The sequence below is a fragment of the Microcaecilia unicolor genome, chromosome 3 (genome assembly GCF_901765095.1).
Source record: "Microcaecilia unicolor chromosome 3, aMicUni1.1, whole genome shotgun sequence".
Classification (NCBI taxonomy): domain Eukaryota; kingdom Metazoa; phylum Chordata; class Amphibia; order Gymnophiona; family Siphonopidae; genus Microcaecilia; species Microcaecilia unicolor.
In genome coordinates, this window is record NC_044033.1 from 310,846,270 (window position 1) to 310,863,733 (window position 17,464).

Genomic DNA, 17,464 nt, shown 5'->3' on the forward strand with positions numbered 1-17,464 from the left:
CCTGAAGCAACGTCCTGTTTCAGCCCTGCTCCTTAAATACTGTCAGCATTCAACCGCCCAGCCCCAGCCAACATGGCCGGCCAATCGGAACCTGGCTACTGAAGAAATCCCTCTGGTTGGTTCCGTCCGGCCTCTCAGGCAGAGTACAGCACTGGCATCCCAATCTGGTTCCTCTGAGGCGGGGCTTCGGGTTCCCACGCCCGAATGTGGAGAAGACGCCGGCCATCGCGTCTCGGCACCATCCTCCCCGCTGGCGCGAGCACAGACCCCATAGCCGGCGACCGAGATCCTGGAAGCCGCGATCGCCGGCCCACGGGCTCGGCCCTGGACAAGGCGGCCATCGCCGCAGCAGCGAAACCCAGCTCTCAGCCGCGGCCTCAAGAAGGCCGGCCGTCGCCGCAATGGACACCAGCTCAGCCCCGACTGCACCCGGAATCGGCGCCCATCCGGGAAACCGTCGGGTAAGCCTTCTCTGGCTGCGGGTCCTTCCTCCCGGCCCTTGCTTCCCGCAGAGGAGCAGCCGGAGGGAGCGACGGATGTGACAATACCCAAAGGAATATAATGGGTCTCTATCATTAGCGCATGCTAATTTTTAGCGCACGTGAAAAAGTTAGCGCGCCTATAGTGCGGCTTAGTAAACAGGTCCCATTATCTAGTAATATGGACATTGCATTCAAGAAATATTACTTAACTGATAACATGGATTACAGTACTATATCCTATTGCTGTGTTTACTGACAATTTTTAGTATTTCTTGCCACTTTGTAACCTGCTTAAGAGGTATTAATATACTTGTTATCCACCTAAGGCTATTATAATTGGTTAAGTGGAATAAACTGTAAATGTATGATTAAATTAAATTAATCAAATTACACAGCCTGCATCGAGTACTAGTCACATAAGTGGTTTTGCTTGAATTTGCCAGCACAGACAATGCAGAACCTTTGGCTATATTAAAGGGTGTTTTTACTAAGCTGCATTAAAAAGTGGTCGGCACTGCTGTCAGTGCATGGGTATCCCGTACACTGTGGCCACTTTTAGTGTGGCAGTAAAACGGCCACATTCAGGGTTTTTTTTGTAATGGCCATGCACTAATTTCCCCATTAGCACATGGCCATTACCGCCAGGAGCCCTTACCCCCACCCGATTAGTGCAGGCACAACTACTCTTTGCCCCCAAGACACGCCTCCTGTGGCAAAAAATAAAAAATATTTTTCTGCATGGAGTAGCTCGTGCTGATGGCCAAACTACAGTGGGACTCCTCAGTGTGTCCTGTGCTAGTGCCCTTTTAACGTGCAGTAGGCCTGCGTTAGGCCTACCGCGTCTTAGTAAAAGGGCCCCTTAGTTTCTATATGACCAAAAGTTTTGCGTTTAAATTAGGGCAGGAGCAGGGACAGTTCAGGGTGGGGCCTAAAGTTACACGGAGAACTGAGATATTCTGCTGCTCGCCAGGTACAGTAACATATCTATTTAAGGGGGCAGTTACCAATGTGGGCTACTGTTAAGACATGCTATTGTACAGCTAATCCCAGTTATTAGTAACTAGGTCTCATCGCAAAAAATAGGACCTGTGCTAAAATGAAATCACAAGTCTTAACAGTAGCCCACGTTGATAACTACTACCCTAAGTGGGACTGTAGCAATAATAGCCCTAACTTTATATGAATAGGTTATATAAAGTTAAGGCGGCATTTTGAATGGTCACTCTTAAATGATAGTTTGGCTCAAAACAAAATATAGGGATGAATTATTTGTATATTTTTATGCATTTGCCAGCCTGCTGAATATGTGGAATGTGGAAGAAGATAAGGCACGGCTCTAATTAATTTGGTATGTGAAGAGGGAGGTGGAGCATGTTTTGAGTTCAGGCTGGCCACCTGGATGGAGAAACATGTGACCACATTCCCACAGTACCTAAACAGAGAAATTCTCAGACATTCTGTAATTTTCCTTAGCTCTGAACATGAGTTCTAAGCCTAATAAAAAGGGGAATTTTTGTCAGTGAAATAGGGAGCTCGTCTGTGAGTAACGTACGCACTGCGCAGAGAACTATATTTCCTGGTCAAGAGACTCCTGGCTTTCGCTGTGAATACCCCCTCCTAGCTGATGATAAGAGCCTGGATGTAGAGATTAATGATCAATGATGTATGTATATTATGTATAGTGTATTATTGCTTCTTTTCCTGGTCAAGAGACTCCTAGCTTTGCTTGGATGTAGGGACCAGTGATGTAATGATTTGTTTCTTTTTCACTATAGATAGGTATATAGCTGGGCTCCATGGACCTTTGGTCTTTCCCAGTATGGCAATACTTATGTACTTATCTTAGTGGAGTTTAAAAAAGGTTTGGACAGCTTCCTAAAGGAAAAGTCCATAGACCATTATTAAATGGCCTTGGGGAAAATCCACTATTTCTGGGATAAGCAGTATAAAATGTTTTGTACTTTTTTGGGATCTTGCCAGGTATTTGTGACCTGGATTGGCCACTGTTGGAAACAGGATGCTGGGCTTGATGGACCTTTGGTCTTTCCCAGTATGGCAATACTTATGTACTTATGCACTTGTAATGGTATCAGTTTATTATATTTTGCTGGATAATATATACACCAATATATTTGTGCAGCTTTTACACTGCAGCAGAGAGAATAGTTTCATTTCAAGCCCCTCTCTCCCCCATCCCTTTTTCTGGGAGCTTCTGATAGCAGGGATAGTTAATTACAAACACTTAACAAAGACAAAAGAAAGATATATAACTCTCTCTTCCCTCCCACCTAAAAGAACTGAACAAAAGCATGACTAAGGTGGGTACCTGGACGCTCATCAGGACATCTCTGAAAACCAAAGACCCAAGAGACAGAGAGTCTGGAGAACCCATTGAAGACAAAGACTTCAGAGGGGAGACCATAAACAGGACATTTGCTTGTCAAAGGTATACCTGCCCCTCCCATCAGCTTTCAGACATGTGCAGAAAGGAAGGACTTATAATGTGGTCATGTGAACAGACTACATTAACCATAATGCCTTGCAAAATATCCAGGACATGCACACACCATGCTTCTCTGCTAACATTATAAAAGGCCTGGAAACAGCCCAGCTCGCTCTCTTGGAACCTGCCCCTCTTGGAACCTGCCTCCTCTTGGGACCTGCTGCTCTCTTTGGGGTCTGCTGACGCCTTGCCCCTCAACATGTGCTCATCAATCAGCTGGACCACAGCATGCTTGTAACAAGGACTTGTAAGTTAACCTACCTGCTACTTTGTTCTATTTTATGCACAGATTACCTGTAAAGATCTCTTAAAACCTACCTCTTGTGTGCAATTGTATATTAAATCAACCTTTTTTGAAGCTAAAAATACGGTCTCCTTGTGTTCTGAGTATATATACTTAATTTATTTAATTTATTGCAATTATCACCTTTGGTGATTGGTGGAGAAATTAATATCCTAAAACTTATAAATACAGCGCCTGCTCTTAAATTATAAACAGTGGCGAGTTGCTCTAGAGCTATTTTCCCCAAAATAAATCCTTTCTTGTAACACACTGATTAAGAATCCCTGGGATAGAGGTTTCTTTTTTTAACCCTCCCCTGCATTACTGTGGGAGACAGCCATTAGGCAGTCAGAATTAAGTTGGATTTAATCAAACTCTGGCCTCTTTCAGACCCTTATAATAATGTAACATGGCTTGGCAGTGTACAAATATGACAAGGAGGAAAGTTTTAAGTAATACTATGGTCTCACTTTTCAGCAAGTGACCCCTTTAAAGGTACAAAAAGGATGTAGTTGCTGAATCTGCTGCTTTTGTTCTTCTGCTCTCACTAAAGGAAAACATGGAAAATTGGTCAGGGGCTGAAAGGCAGGCAAAGCAAATTGTAGCCCTCCAGGGTCAACACTCTGCTACTTAGCTTATCCAAGCAGGCGCAGCATGGCTGATTATTTCTTCCTGCCTGTGCTAAAAACCTGTTTAAGAAGTCTGACCGTGCTGCATGATTCTAGCCCTTGCAGCTCTTAAGTCTCTTTTGATGAAAAACATGTCAAAGAAGCCCCCTCCCATTGACTTTCAGAGCCCAGGTTGTTAAGTAAAAAGTACTCCTTCTCTCCCCCCCCCCTGCTTTTGCCCTTGGGGAAAGTGTTCCCAGTCCATCAAGACATCACTGAACAATTTGTTAACACCCCGCCAATTTCAATTGCATCTGGAACACCAAAATGACAACTAATAGAGGCTGGCACAAAGCCTGCTGCAAACACATCTGAATTCAAATGAGGATTCCCACATACTAGGGTCTAGCAAAACTCTAGGCTATTAAAGTCAGTCCTGGATTTATTAAACACCCAACAAGCAAAACAGAACAACAAATTCTAGAACGCTTAGTGAAGCAAATTAAACCTCCAGAAACTCAAAATATTAAGCATAGCATTAGTCCTTGCAAACTGCAAATTATGCTAGTAGATATCACAGACATGGGAAAAACATTGAACCTAAAGGGATTCTACTCATGCTCTTCCTCTACTGGTTTATGTATTATTCGGTGCGGAAAATGTTAAGGTGCTATACTGGGGAAATGGGACAGATGCTAAAGAGAAGAATCAACTCACACAGGCGCCAGTTCAAACACCACAAACAGAGAAAGGTGACATCTCTGTGGGTCTGCATTTTTCACAATCTGGGTATTGCATCAATGACTACTATGTAAGCCACATTGAGCCTGCAAATAGGTGGGAGAATGTGGGATACAAATGTAACAAATAAATAAATAAATAAATAAATAAATAATTACTACTATTTAAAAGAGAGATATTGAATGAGGGCAGAGCTACTTTCATGCACAAGTCTAGAGTCAGTCTAAAAGTGCCAACATTTTCCAGTTCTGTGGTATATATTTATTTCTTCTTCAAGTCTGTTTGGTTGTAAAAGGCAGTTTTTGCAGGGGGGAGGGAGGTTAATCTTTCTCTCTTGGCTGTGTGTATGTATACAGATGAGTCCCTGGAATAATGATGGCTAAGGGAAAGCAGCAGTAGAACTGTTGGAGCTGAATGACATTTATGTTCATACAAAGTTAATTATTTTCAGTGGCCCAATAAATAAATAAAATTTTACTTCCAATGACAGAGGAGAGCCTTAACAAAATCCTAAGAGACCTTCGACCAACTACCTGCTCCCTTGAACCCTGCACATCAAAGATAGTTCAGCAGGAAAGTATGTTTTTGGCTGGATTAACCACCCAAACCATGAGTTGTTTGCTTTCCTGAAACTACTTTGCCTGAATCAGCTATTCATCCAGATAAAGGTGTACCAGGATTCCCTCCTTTCGCAGGGCTGCCACTATGACCACCATCACTTCAGGGGTGACTCAAGGCAACTTGCTGCCTGAGGTGAGGGATGAGACGGTGCCCCCCCCAACTCCAGGAACAGGTGGTGGACTCCTCCTCAGAACTACTAACAGAGAGTAAGGAGGTCAGGAGTGATAGGAAACAGAAACCTGAAAGAAGCCAAGCAATTAAGGTTATTAGAAAATGGGGGCTGATAAGAACCGTAAGAATTTTGAATGGTGGCTTCTCTGTTCTCTTGTCCCCCTGCCCTGTACTTTCCTTCTCACCCCTGCCTTACCCATAAATTGCTTGTACAACCCCACCACCACCCGACTTATCCTGTCCTCTGCTGGTCTGGGCCCACAGCGTGGTCGGCGTCATCCATTTGTGAGAATAAATAGGCTTGCTTGTCCTTAGAGAATAAAATTAGAACTCGGGCTTTTATTCCTGCTCCAAGGCATGCATAACTACCAGTGCATTTGTACCTGGGATGTTCTCCAGCAACTCCAGGGACAGCTGTGCTCACTTCAAAAAAAGCATTAGACGCATAAAGTCCTGAATGATGCTTTTCTCTCTACATGTATTTTTCTGTAATTGCTGCTCCTGCTGTACTTTCTGACATATACAAGTGTATTAGCCAAAATCCTTATACCTATTTTAACCAAGGCTCCAAATTCAGCAGAGTCTTTTATAAAAAAACAGGGAAATCTGAACATCCCAACCTGGACGTCCCACTTCCCACGTTCAATCCCTATGCAAAATGGGGCTTTCTATGTGTTTACTATAAAGAACTTGGGTAACTGAAACAGATGATCCCACATTCTTAATCTGTCTACAGTTTATGTGATTCTGAGCCAGATGCATCAACCAAACGTAAAAAAAGCAAAAATGTAAAAGCTGTTACCGAATTTAAAAAAACGAACAATGCAGCAAAAAAACAAGTCGCACATGTTCGGTGCGGTATTTGAGAGTACAATGCATCAATCTGGTGGAATCCCAGTCAGTAATCGGCCCCTAAAGCATGCGCAGAGCAGCCAAGCGTTATGCTGGCTGCTCTGCGCATGCCACAAACGTCAAAAAAACAAACAAAAAAAAACCACAAACACGTGGATCAGGAGGGGGCAAAGGTGCTCGTCAGGAGCATCCTTGTATGGACGGCCTTGCCCCCCCCCCCAGTCCGTGGTCGCTGCTGCTGCTCCCCGCTTCCTCCGCCAGCATTAAATAAAAGAAACAAAAATCAAAGCTTCGGCCCCCCTCCCTTCCTGTCTCTCAACTCTTTCTTTCCCCACACAGCTCCACCTCCCGCCATCCTCCGCCCCCGTGCCCCACCCCCACCAGCCCCCTTGAGATCGTCGCCGCCACTCCCCCCTCCTCCGGGCCCCCCCGCATTACCGGGCCCGTGCAGCGCCTCTCACCTCTGTATGAAGGCGCTGCACGGGCAAGAAGACCAGATCGCTGCGGTCTTCAGGACATCTCTCTCCTTCGTCTTCCCTGCCCTGGCCCCGCCCACGTCTGACGTAAGAAACCTAAGTCAGACGGGGGCGGGGCCAGGGCAGGGAAGACGAAGGAGAGGGACGTCCTGAAGACTGCAACGATCTAGTCTTTTTGCCCGTGCAGCGCCTTCATACAGAGGTGAGAGGCGCTGCACAGGCCCGGTAATGCGGGGGGGGGGGGGCCCAGAGGAGGGGGGGGCAGCGGCGACGATCTCAAGGGGGCCGGTGGGGGCGGAGGATGGTGGGAGGTGGAGCTGTGTGGGGAAAGAAAGAGTTGAGAGACAGGAAGGGAGGGGGGCCGAAGCTTTGATTTCTGTTTTCTATTATTTAATGCTGGCGGAGGAAGCGGGGAGCAGCAGCAGGGACCACGGGCGGGAGGGGGGGGGGCAAGGATGTCATTAAAGGACACTCCTGACGAGCGCCTTTGCCCCCTCCCAAACTTTTTTTTTCAGTTTTATAGTGATGCAGGGGGAGCGGGGAGCAGCAGTGACCTCGGGCGTCAATAAAAGACGCCCCTGATGTGCGTTTTCGCCCCCCCTCGCTTTTTTTTTTGTTTTTTACATTACAGTTTTCAGTCGGATAGCCCTAACGACAGGTACAGACCTGTCGTTAGCTTTCTGGTACTTTTCCTGCGTTAGGGTAGTCGGAAAACTTTGATGCATCTCGTTTCTATGGGGTTTCTACACAATTTGCTCATCTGCATTCCGTTTTCGTTTTCTGCTACCGTGGTCGGACAATGGCCTTTAATGCATGCCAGGGTTTGAAAATTCTTCGTTAGAGGGTTGTTAAAGGGTCATTAAAGCTAAGTGCATCTGCCTCTCTGTACCAACCTCTTGAGAGTCAGGAATGTCAGTTTAGAATAACTATGATCACCATCACAAAAAAGAGCAAGTTTGAAAGACGGGCCTGTTCCCCTGCAGAAGACATAAAAGGAATTGGTACCTTGATGTCAGCATCCGGAGTGACAAAATCCTTCATACACTCAATTGGGCCCATGAGATATGGGCAGTGGTCAGAGAATACCTAGAGGAAGGGAAGAGGACAAATGGGAGATTAGGGAACACAACCAATTGCAATAACAGTTATCTCTAGGTCTACAAACTGTCCAGGTCTGATTCCCAGATGTGAGTCTAGGTCCTCAGCCTAACTGAGGCAGAGTATGCTGTGGAGGTAGCACTCACATTCCCAGGGAATACAGAAGATAGCTTGGCAGGCACCTTTCTAGCACCACCTGCTGGTCAGGTTATATAATCCATGCCTTGATATGCCTGTTCCTTTAGTCATATCAAATCAAGAATGTTTATTTCCACAAAGAGGGCAGACACACCTGACTGAGGCCAAATAAATATACATTTTGAAAATAAGAATGAATTTAATGGTGAGCAGGTGAAGGAATCAAGGTTGGAGTATCTGTCAGGACAACATTATTGTGTCTGGAAAAATATACTTGCTCTAAATATGAGACAAGTCAGGCAACCACCAAAGATTAAATAATTTAAACTGATAATTAAATGTAAATATTAATAATATTGCTATGAAGGTGAATCCTCAGTGTGGAGGGCAAAACTGAGATGGCAGTAAATACTGCTCTCAGAAAAGCAGCTGTGTAGTCAGTTTCAAATAACCAGAGCTATACTTTAACACATCATCATCGTGTTCAACATGTGTGTATTAAATTCAATATGTGCACCAAAATAATCAAAAATAGTGTAAATATGTACCACAATGAGAATAAATAATGTATAGTTCCCCTCTGAGAATGTCCTATATAATAATTCTTACCTCCAACGTTCTGTGCCTGGGACCGTAGCTCCCTAGGCTGGAGTTGGTCTGCTAGGCAGACATGCACTGACGTCATGACAGCTGATTCCAAGGCAAGGGGAGGAGTAGGGAATTTTCCCTACTCCTCCCCCTGCCTCGGAATCATCTGTCGCCCTCCACGCTACGGCCCCCTCGACCCCCCCCTCTGCGAACATGTCGGCCCCCCCCGGAATGCCGAAAACTGCCCCCGCCGCCGTTGTGTACTACCTGTGCTGACGGGGGACCCAAACCCCCGACAGCCGAAGTGTTGTTGTGCCCTTCGCGTTCCTTCCTCATCTTCTCTGGAAGTTCCTCTGCGTGCGTCTGACGTCAGACGCAAGCAGAGGAACTTCCAGAGAAGATAAGGAAGGAACGCGAAGGGCACAACAACACTTCGGCTGTCGGGGGTTTGGGACCCCATCAGCACAGGTAGTACACAACGGCGGCGGGGGGCAGTTTTCAGCGGTCCAGGGGGGGACGACAGGTTCACCGAAGGGGGGGGGCGAGGGGGCCGTAGCGCGGGGGGGGGGGGGAGGAATTGCCTGCCTAGGGCCCGTTTCCTTGCCTTCAGAAACGGGCCTTTTTTTACTAGTTTCTAAATAAGTTTCCAAATAGCTCTCAATCAGTCACAGTGCCAAGATTATAACGGTGATCAAGTATATATAAGTCTAGTGTATAAATAACACTTATCTCAAAGATGTCTCAATCCAACCGGAGCTGGTACAGATGCGCCATGACCCTACCAATGCACGTAAAGGCACATCTGGAGATTGCCACTATGCCTCCACCAGTTCCTTCAAATCTTCATGATAAGGAAAGGTCTGAGGAGGCCTGTGAATACCATTCAAAAGTGGGTCACCCTTCCTGAAAACTTCAGGTTGGTTTTCCGAAATCTTAAGAGTCTGCTACACCTCTGAAAGCAGACAAGGCAACTCTGCACAGTGACAAATACACACCACAGAAGGATCTTCCCCTGAGGAACCTCCAGAGAATCGTCCAAAAGATCCCCCTCTCAGGGATCCTCCTTGTCCAATGCAACATCCTCCAGGTTCTCTGACCCCAGCGAAAAAGCATCATCCAGATACTCCCTAGGGGGTATCCCAGTGCCCTCCACTGCCCCCCCCCCTCTGGGGGCCGAGACACCTGAGCCATCAGCGAAGTCTCTACAAGCAGGCCTCTCTTTAAAGGCCTGATGATGAAGAAGAAAATATTCAGGTGAAAACGGAGTGGAGGCTACAGAGGCATCATGCCTAGAGAGCACCCGGTGGATCATCCAAGGAAGAGTGCCCCTTCAGGTTTAAAACAGCAGTCGCATTGTGTTGTAGTAAGTCTGTTGTGTTTTGGAGGGGAAGGGAGTTCTTGGGGATCAGAAAGGGGGGAAAGGAAAAGGGGGTAGTTTTTAAAATCCCTTTCTATGGGGGGGTCTGCAGTTCTAAGAACAAAGGCTGCAGCCCTGGAGTTTTTCTGATTTTGTTTTTAGGATTGTGGGGTGAGGTTGTTTAGGGAAGAAAAAATTTGATGACTGGTTCTGCTACTCTGGGGTTTCTTTATTAGAAATATTTTTCTCTGACTTTTATGTTGATGTATTTGCCCCATGCCTCTTGTTATTTTTCACTATGTCATCAATAAAAAATTGTTAAAACCTAAAATCGGAGGTGTGCTGGTAAATGTTTAACAACAGGCTCTCTCCCCGGTCCACCTCTGCGCCCCCCCCCCCCCCCCGTCCACCTCTGCACCCCTCATCCACCACTGCACCCCCCGTCCACCTCTGCGCCCCCCCCCAAATTGCAGAGCTGGCTATAGCTGGGGAGAGAGCCTGGTGGGGGTGGTGGGGGGGGGGGGCAATTCATTACTCTCTCCAGGAAAAAAAAATTAAATGATCCCATGTTCCAATCTAATTCATGTTTAATGTGGATAAAATGCCATAAATAAGTAAATAAATATAAACTTTTAATGTTGAGCACCTGATTCTCAAAATGGACGTATTCCAAACACTATAATGAAAATAAAATGATTTTTGCTACCTTTGTTACATAAGTACATAAGCATCGCCATGCTGGAAGAGACCAAGGGTCCATCGAGCCCAGCAACCTGTCACCGACAGCGGCCAAAAGAACAAGCAATTTGTCCCGCCCATCCTAGAAATACTGTATTCCCTCGTCCATTCAATAACATTCTAAGGCTTTTTCCTCCAGGGAGCCGTCCAACCCTTTTTTGAAGTCCACTAAGTTAACCGCCTTAACCACCTTTTCCGGCAGCGAATTCCAGAGTTTAACTACGCGTTGAGTGAAGAAACATTTCCTCCGATTCGTTTTAAATTTACCACACTGCAGCTTCATCGCATGCCCCCTTGTCCTAGTATTTTTGGAAAGCGTAAACAGACGCTTCACATCGACCTGTTCCATTCCACTCATTATCTTATAGACCACTATCATATCTCCCCTCAGCCGCCTTTTCTCCAAGCTGAAGAGCCCCAGCCTCTTCAGCCTATCCTGATAGGGAAGTCGTCCCATCCCCTGTATCATCTTTGTTGCCCTTCTCTGCACCTTTTCCAATTCCACTATGTCTTTTTTGAGGTGCCGCAACCAGAATTAAACACAATATTCGAGGTGCGGTCGCACCATGGAACGATACAACGCCAGAATAATATCCTTATTTTTGTTTTCCATCCCTTTCCTAATGATACCCAACATTCTATTTGCTTTCCTAGCCGCAGCAGCACATTGAGCAAAAGTTTTCAATGTATCATCAATGACGACACCTAGATCCCTTTCTCGGTCCGTGACTCCCAACACTGAACCTTGCATGACATAGTTATCGTTTGGGTTCCTCTTTCCCACATGCATCACTTTGCACTTGTTCACATTAAACGTCATCTGCCATTTAGACGTCCAGTCTGCCAATCTCGTAAGGTCCTCTTGTAGTTTTTCACAATCTTCCTACGATTTGACTACTTTGAATAACTTGATGTCATCGGCAAATTTGATTACCTCACTAGTTACCCCCATCTCTAGGTCATTTATGAATATGTTAAAAAGCAGAGGTCCCAGCATCAATCCCTGAGGGACCCCACTAACTACCCTTCTCCATTGCGAATATTGACCTTTTAGTCCTACTCTCTGTTTCCTATCATTCAACCAATTTTTAATCCACAGTAAGACACTACCTCCAATCCCATGTCCCTCTAATTTCCTCTGTAGTCTTTCATGAGGAACCTTATCAAACACCTTCTGAAAATCTAGATACACAATATCAACCCCTTCAAAGAAATGCAGCAGATTGGTGAGGCAAGACTTCTCTTCACTAAATCCATGTTGACTTTGTCCCATTAGTCCATGCTTTTGAACATGCTCTGTAATTTTGTTCTTGATTATAGTCTCTACCATTTTGCCCGGCACCAACGTCAGACTCACCGGTCTATAATTTCCCGGGTCTCCACTGGAACCTTTTTTAAATATCGGCGTTCAATTGGCCACCCTCCAATCTTCCGGTACCACGCTTGATTTTAAGGATAAATTACAAATCAATAACAGTAGCTCCGTCAGCTCATTTTTTAGTTCTATGAGTACCCTAGGGTGAATTCCATCCGGTCCAGGAGATTTGCTACTCTTCAGTTTGCAGAACTGCTCCATTACGCCTTCCAGATTTACAGATATTTCAATAAGTGTTTCCGACTTTTCAGCTACAAAGACCCTGTCTGGCACCGGTATCCCACCCAAATCTTCCTCGGTGAAGACCGAAGCAAAGAACTCATTTAGTTTTTCTGCTATTTCTTTGTCTTCCTTGACCGCCCCTTGTTGTCTTGTGACTTTGTTTTTCTGATCATGCTGGCCCAGTATCTGATTCTGCTGCTATCTGTCCTCTTAACTCTGTTTCCAGGGCTTCCTTTCCATTTATTTCTTTACTTTCCGCCTTTCTTCTTCATTTCTTGCCCTACATCCGTAAGTAAAAGCTGGGCCCTCCGCAGACTTGTCTGTCCAGTGGATCCAGCTTCTGCCTATTTTCTTCATCCATGTGCAGTTTTTCTCCTCTCTTCCTTTTCCCTCATCTCATCTACTTCCTCACTCTTCCCTCCCCTCCATCCATGCCCAGCATTTTTTCTCTCTCCCTTCCCTCTCCTCCATCCATGTCCAGCAACCCTCCTCTCCCCTGCCCTCCATCCATACCCAGCAATTCTCTTCTCTCCCCTACCCCCCTCTATCCATTAATACCCAGCAATTGTCTTCTCTCCCCTGCCCCCCTCTATCCATCCATACCCAGCAATTGTCTTCTCTCCCCTGCCGCCCTCTATCCATCCATACCCAGCAATTCTCTTCTCTCCCCTGCCCCCTTCCATCTATCCATACCTAGCGATTCTCTTCTCTCCCCTGCCCACCTCCATCCATCCATACCCAGTGATTTCTCTCCCCTGCCCCCCCTCTAGCCATCCATACCCAGTGATTCTCTTCTCCCCTTCCCCCCTCCAGCCATTCATACCCAGCGATTCTCCTCTCTCCCTTGCCCCCTCCATTCATCCATATCCAGCAGCTGTCCTCTCTCCCCTGCTCTCCCCTCCCCTCCATGTCCAGCAATTTCTCCTCTCTCCCTGGGCCCTGCCTTCCTATCCATATTCATCGATGGCTTCGATGCTCCTCTCTCCTCTGCCCTCCCGCTCCAATGTTCACCTGACCGCCCTCTTCTCCCCCCAACATATCTCTTTTTGCTCCTGCCATCCTGGGGGGGGTTAAATCATTGATTTACCTTCGTCGCAGCAGCCACAATGAAAGCCCATCTCTAGCCTTCCCTTTGTTTCTTGTCAGTGTCCCGCCCTCGCGGAAAGAGGAAATGACGTCAGAAGAAGGTGGGACACTGATGGGAATGAAGGGAAGACTAGAGATGGGCTTTCACTGCGGCTGCTGCGACGGAGGTAAATCAACGATTTAAACCCCCCAGAGCAGCGGGAGGTGAGGTAAGCATGGCTTGTGGCACCCTCCTGCCATGCTTACCTCACTTACTGCCGGGTTGCGCCGCCCCTGGGAGCCGGCTCACCTGCCAGAACAACCGGCTCGCAAGAGCTTTAAAAATTTAACAACCGGCTCTTGCGAGCTGGCTCCAGCACACCACTGCGCTGAAGCCTTCTGATCCGGTGCAGAGCAACTCCCAGAAGCATCCTGCAACAGCTGAGAGGAATGCCCTGCCATAGTAGTGATTGGACCTTCAGCCCCTGGAGGCACTGACTCCTCCAGCGATGCGCCTGTGCAGGTGCAGCAAATAACGGAAGCAGCCAACACCATGCAGCGTGCTGAACAGGGTGTACAATGGCACATTTTGTCTTTCAGAGCCACCATCGGTACTCCTCAGCGGTGCTCAGCAAACAGCCTCCCCATCGCTGTACTCACGTAGCCCCTGCCCTAGAGAGATACACCAGAGCTGCACCCAGACTGAATCTATACTTTTTTTTTTTTTTTTAGTGTAAGAAGAAAACCATGATCTTCTAACTCCCAAGGGCTGGCATTCAAGGTATCTTTCCCAGGCAACAAAGGGGAGAGGGCCAAGGCACAGAACACTCCAAAGTGCGGGGGGAGAGACCCGGAGTTTAAAACCCTCAGGGTGCAGGGACCCAACAACCCAAGACCCCTCAGTGCTCTTTCACTCAGACAGGCTGTAGTGATCCACTCATCTCTCTCTCTTTTTTGGATCTGTTTTACTCAGCTGTCAAGTTCCTGTTCAAGAGATAGAAATAACATTTGTAGAATGGAGCCAAACCACAGCGCACCCTCAGAGACACCAAATCAGGGCTGCACAGACACTGCACCTACCTCTGCTGGGAGACTGAGAAATACTGAAGGTATCTGAGTTGCACAAGGGCTTATACGGTATTGTTAGTAGTTCTCAGTCTCCCTCTGCTGGTAGGAGTGCATATACTCGCAGTCAGGAATGGTCTGGAGCAGACAATAAGGAATTATTTATTCTTTGGTGGTTTCCCAACTGAGTTTTGTTTCATATTTAGAGAAAGTATATTTTTCCAGACATTGTATATTATCTACTCTCTTTTTGGGTTCTTTTATTTGTGGGAAATCATTATTAGCATTCCAATATCTATCTATATCACAAGCTAACATAAGGGCCGGTCTTAGGCAGGCGCAACAGTAGCGGTCGCACAGGGCCCCACACCTCCAGGGGCCCCATGGCACTCCCTCCCGCTCTCTGTCATTACAGGGCTGGTGCAACCCGGTAAGCACGGTAAGCATGGCAGAGGGGCGCCAACCTCTGGAGGGCGCCAAAAGCCATGCTTACCGCCGCTGGGCAGCTCACAGTTCCAGCCCCAGCTGCAGGCAGCTCTTGGTCCTCACCTACCCACCCTCCTTTCCTTCCTCTCAGTGTCCTGACCTCACAGAAACAGAAAATTACATCAGAGGAAGGCGGGACACTGAGAGGAAAGGCAGGAGGTGAGCCTGCTGCTTTCACTGCTGCCACAGACTCGAAGTAAAATAAAAGATTTAAATGCAGGGCGGCAGGAATGAAAAGGGGGATGGGCAGGTGGGGCTGGGGTTGGAACTGGAACTTGGGGGCTGAAAAAAGGGGCAGGTGGGGACTGTGGCGAGTCACTGGACATGGATGGGAGGGGAGGGCAGAGGAGAATCGCTGGACATGGATGGGAGGGGAGGGCAGGGGAGAGAGAATTGCTGAATATGGATGGAGGGGAGGATAGGGGCAAAGGAGAATCACTGGATATGGATGGATGGAGAGTAGGACAGGAAGGAGATACACATGGATGGAGGGGAGGGGAGAAATGCTGGACGTGGATGGAGGGCAGGGAAGAGAGGAGAGGAGAAATGTTGGAGGGAAGGAAAGACAGAGGAAGGAGATGCACACAGATGGAGGGGAGGGGGAGAGGAGAAATGCTGGACATGAATGGAGGGGAGGGAAGACAGAGGAGGAGATGCACATGGATTTAGTGGAGAGAGGAAAAATTCTAGATACAGATGGAGGGGAGGGAAGACAGAGGAAGGAGATGCACATGGATGGAGGGGAGGGGAGAGAGTTGAAATTCTGGACATGGATGGAGGGAAGGGAAGAGACGGGAAGTGAGATGAACATGGATGGAGGGGAAGGGGGAGAGGGAAAATGCTGGACATGGATGGAGGGAAGGGAAGACAGAGGAGGAGATGCACATGGATTTAGGGGAGAGAGGAGAAATTCTGGACACGGATGGAGGGAAGGGGAGAAAGTTGAAATGCTAGACATGGATGGAGGGGAGGGGAGGGAAAAGAGATGAAGTGAGATGAACATGGATGGAGGGCAGCAGAGAGAGGAGAAATGCTGGACATGGATGGAGGAGAGGGAAGAGAGAGGGAGGAGATGCATATGGATGGAGGGAAGGGAAGAAAGAGGAAGGAGGTGCATACTGACGGAGATGAGGGAAAGGGAAAAGAGGAGAAAAACTGCACATGGATGGAGAAAATAGGCAAAAGCTGGATCCATTCTATACCTCCTCCAGTCAAGTCTGTGGAGGACCCAGCTTTTACCTATGGATGTAGGGCAAGAAATGGAGGAAAGTAAAGAAATAAATGGAAAGGAAGCCCTGGAAACAGAGTTAAGGGAACAGATAGAGAGGAGCAGAATCAGAGACTGGGACCAACATGATCAGAAAAACAAAGTCACCAGATAACAAAGGTAGAAAAAAATCATTTTATTTTCACTTTAGTGTTTGGAATATGTCTAATTTGAGAATTTACATCTGCTGTCTTATTTTGCAATGTATAGCAATGTGTTTCTTTCTGTTTTTCTGGTATTGTGCTGCATTCAGAGTCTGTATGCTAATTTGGTTTGTGTCATTTTGGGTATACTGGAGCTGTAATAGCTTACAGAAATTATTTATAATGAAAAAAAAACAAGTTATTTTTCTTCTCCTGTACTGGTGTAATATTTTCAATGATTACTGTTTATATGCGCCATGGTCGGTAAAAGGGGTGTGGCTAAATGTGCCAACATTGTCCAGTTCAGCACACTATTAGCCGCCAAGTTCATACAAAGTTAATTATGTTCAGTGGAAAATAAATTTGTTGGCTCAGGCTGCTTGCTATGTGAATATTCAATCACAGTTTCATTATTGCTACCAAGTATTACATATTAAGGGGATTCATTTTAATTCATTTATCCAGTCCTTACATGCACATGGTTTTGCTTTTTAAAACCAAAGGTTTCCTATGATATCATTTTACATATTTGAATTAGTTTTTCTGTACAAGTTTTGCTTGATTTGTCTTTATTTGAAATAAAAAAATATGTTTAAAACACATCTTGTCAACAAGAGGTGGGGTTAGGTGGGACAGAGGCGGGGGGGCCCACCAAACTGGTTTGCACAGGGCCCTGCAATTGCTAAGACCAGCCCTGAACATAACATTACTGCTAATCATTGAAAATCCAGACTGTGTAATTAAATTATTTCATTACAGCAGACCATAGGAAAGCCAAGCACCAGAGAAGTCAAACCTCTACTGGCATAGCATGCGACATAGTATGATCACCCTCCTTACTGATTCATCTACTGGTATCACTCAGGTGTAATCTTTACCACATCTACTGGCACAGTAGAAGCTGTCCTATGTCCTACATCTAACTGTATCTTGATGTGGATTCATCTTTTCCTTTCACTCATTGAGCTGGGCCTAAAGCACAGGAATGTTGTTGTTGTTGTTTTTTAAAATACATTTTCACATGTTTCAAGCAACAGAAAAAGATTCAACAGCACAAGAATGGAAATCAAAACTAAAACTGCCCAAAAAATGTGACAATGAATAAGGCCCAGAACAGGACCACTCTGTGGGTTGTGATGCGGAACTTGAGTAGCCTAATGGTTAGTGCAGCAGCCTAAGAACCAG

At 46.4% G+C, this 17,464-nt stretch overlaps 1 protein-coding gene across 2 annotated transcripts in view; it reads right to left on the reverse strand.

Annotated features, from left to right (window-relative positions):
- NCKAP1L (NCK associated protein 1 like) overlaps nucleotides 1–17,464 on the reverse strand; it is a 338,352-nt gene that overhangs the window by 65,869 nt on the left and 255,019 nt on the right. For both annotated transcript variants that reach the window (XM_030198309.1, XM_030198310.1), the window contains exon 26: nucleotides 7,743–7,823. In XM_030198309.1, the coding sequence (XP_030054169.1) occupies nucleotides 7,743–7,823 (81 nt within the window). The remainder of the gene's footprint in view (nucleotides 1–7,742; nucleotides 7,824–17,464) is intronic.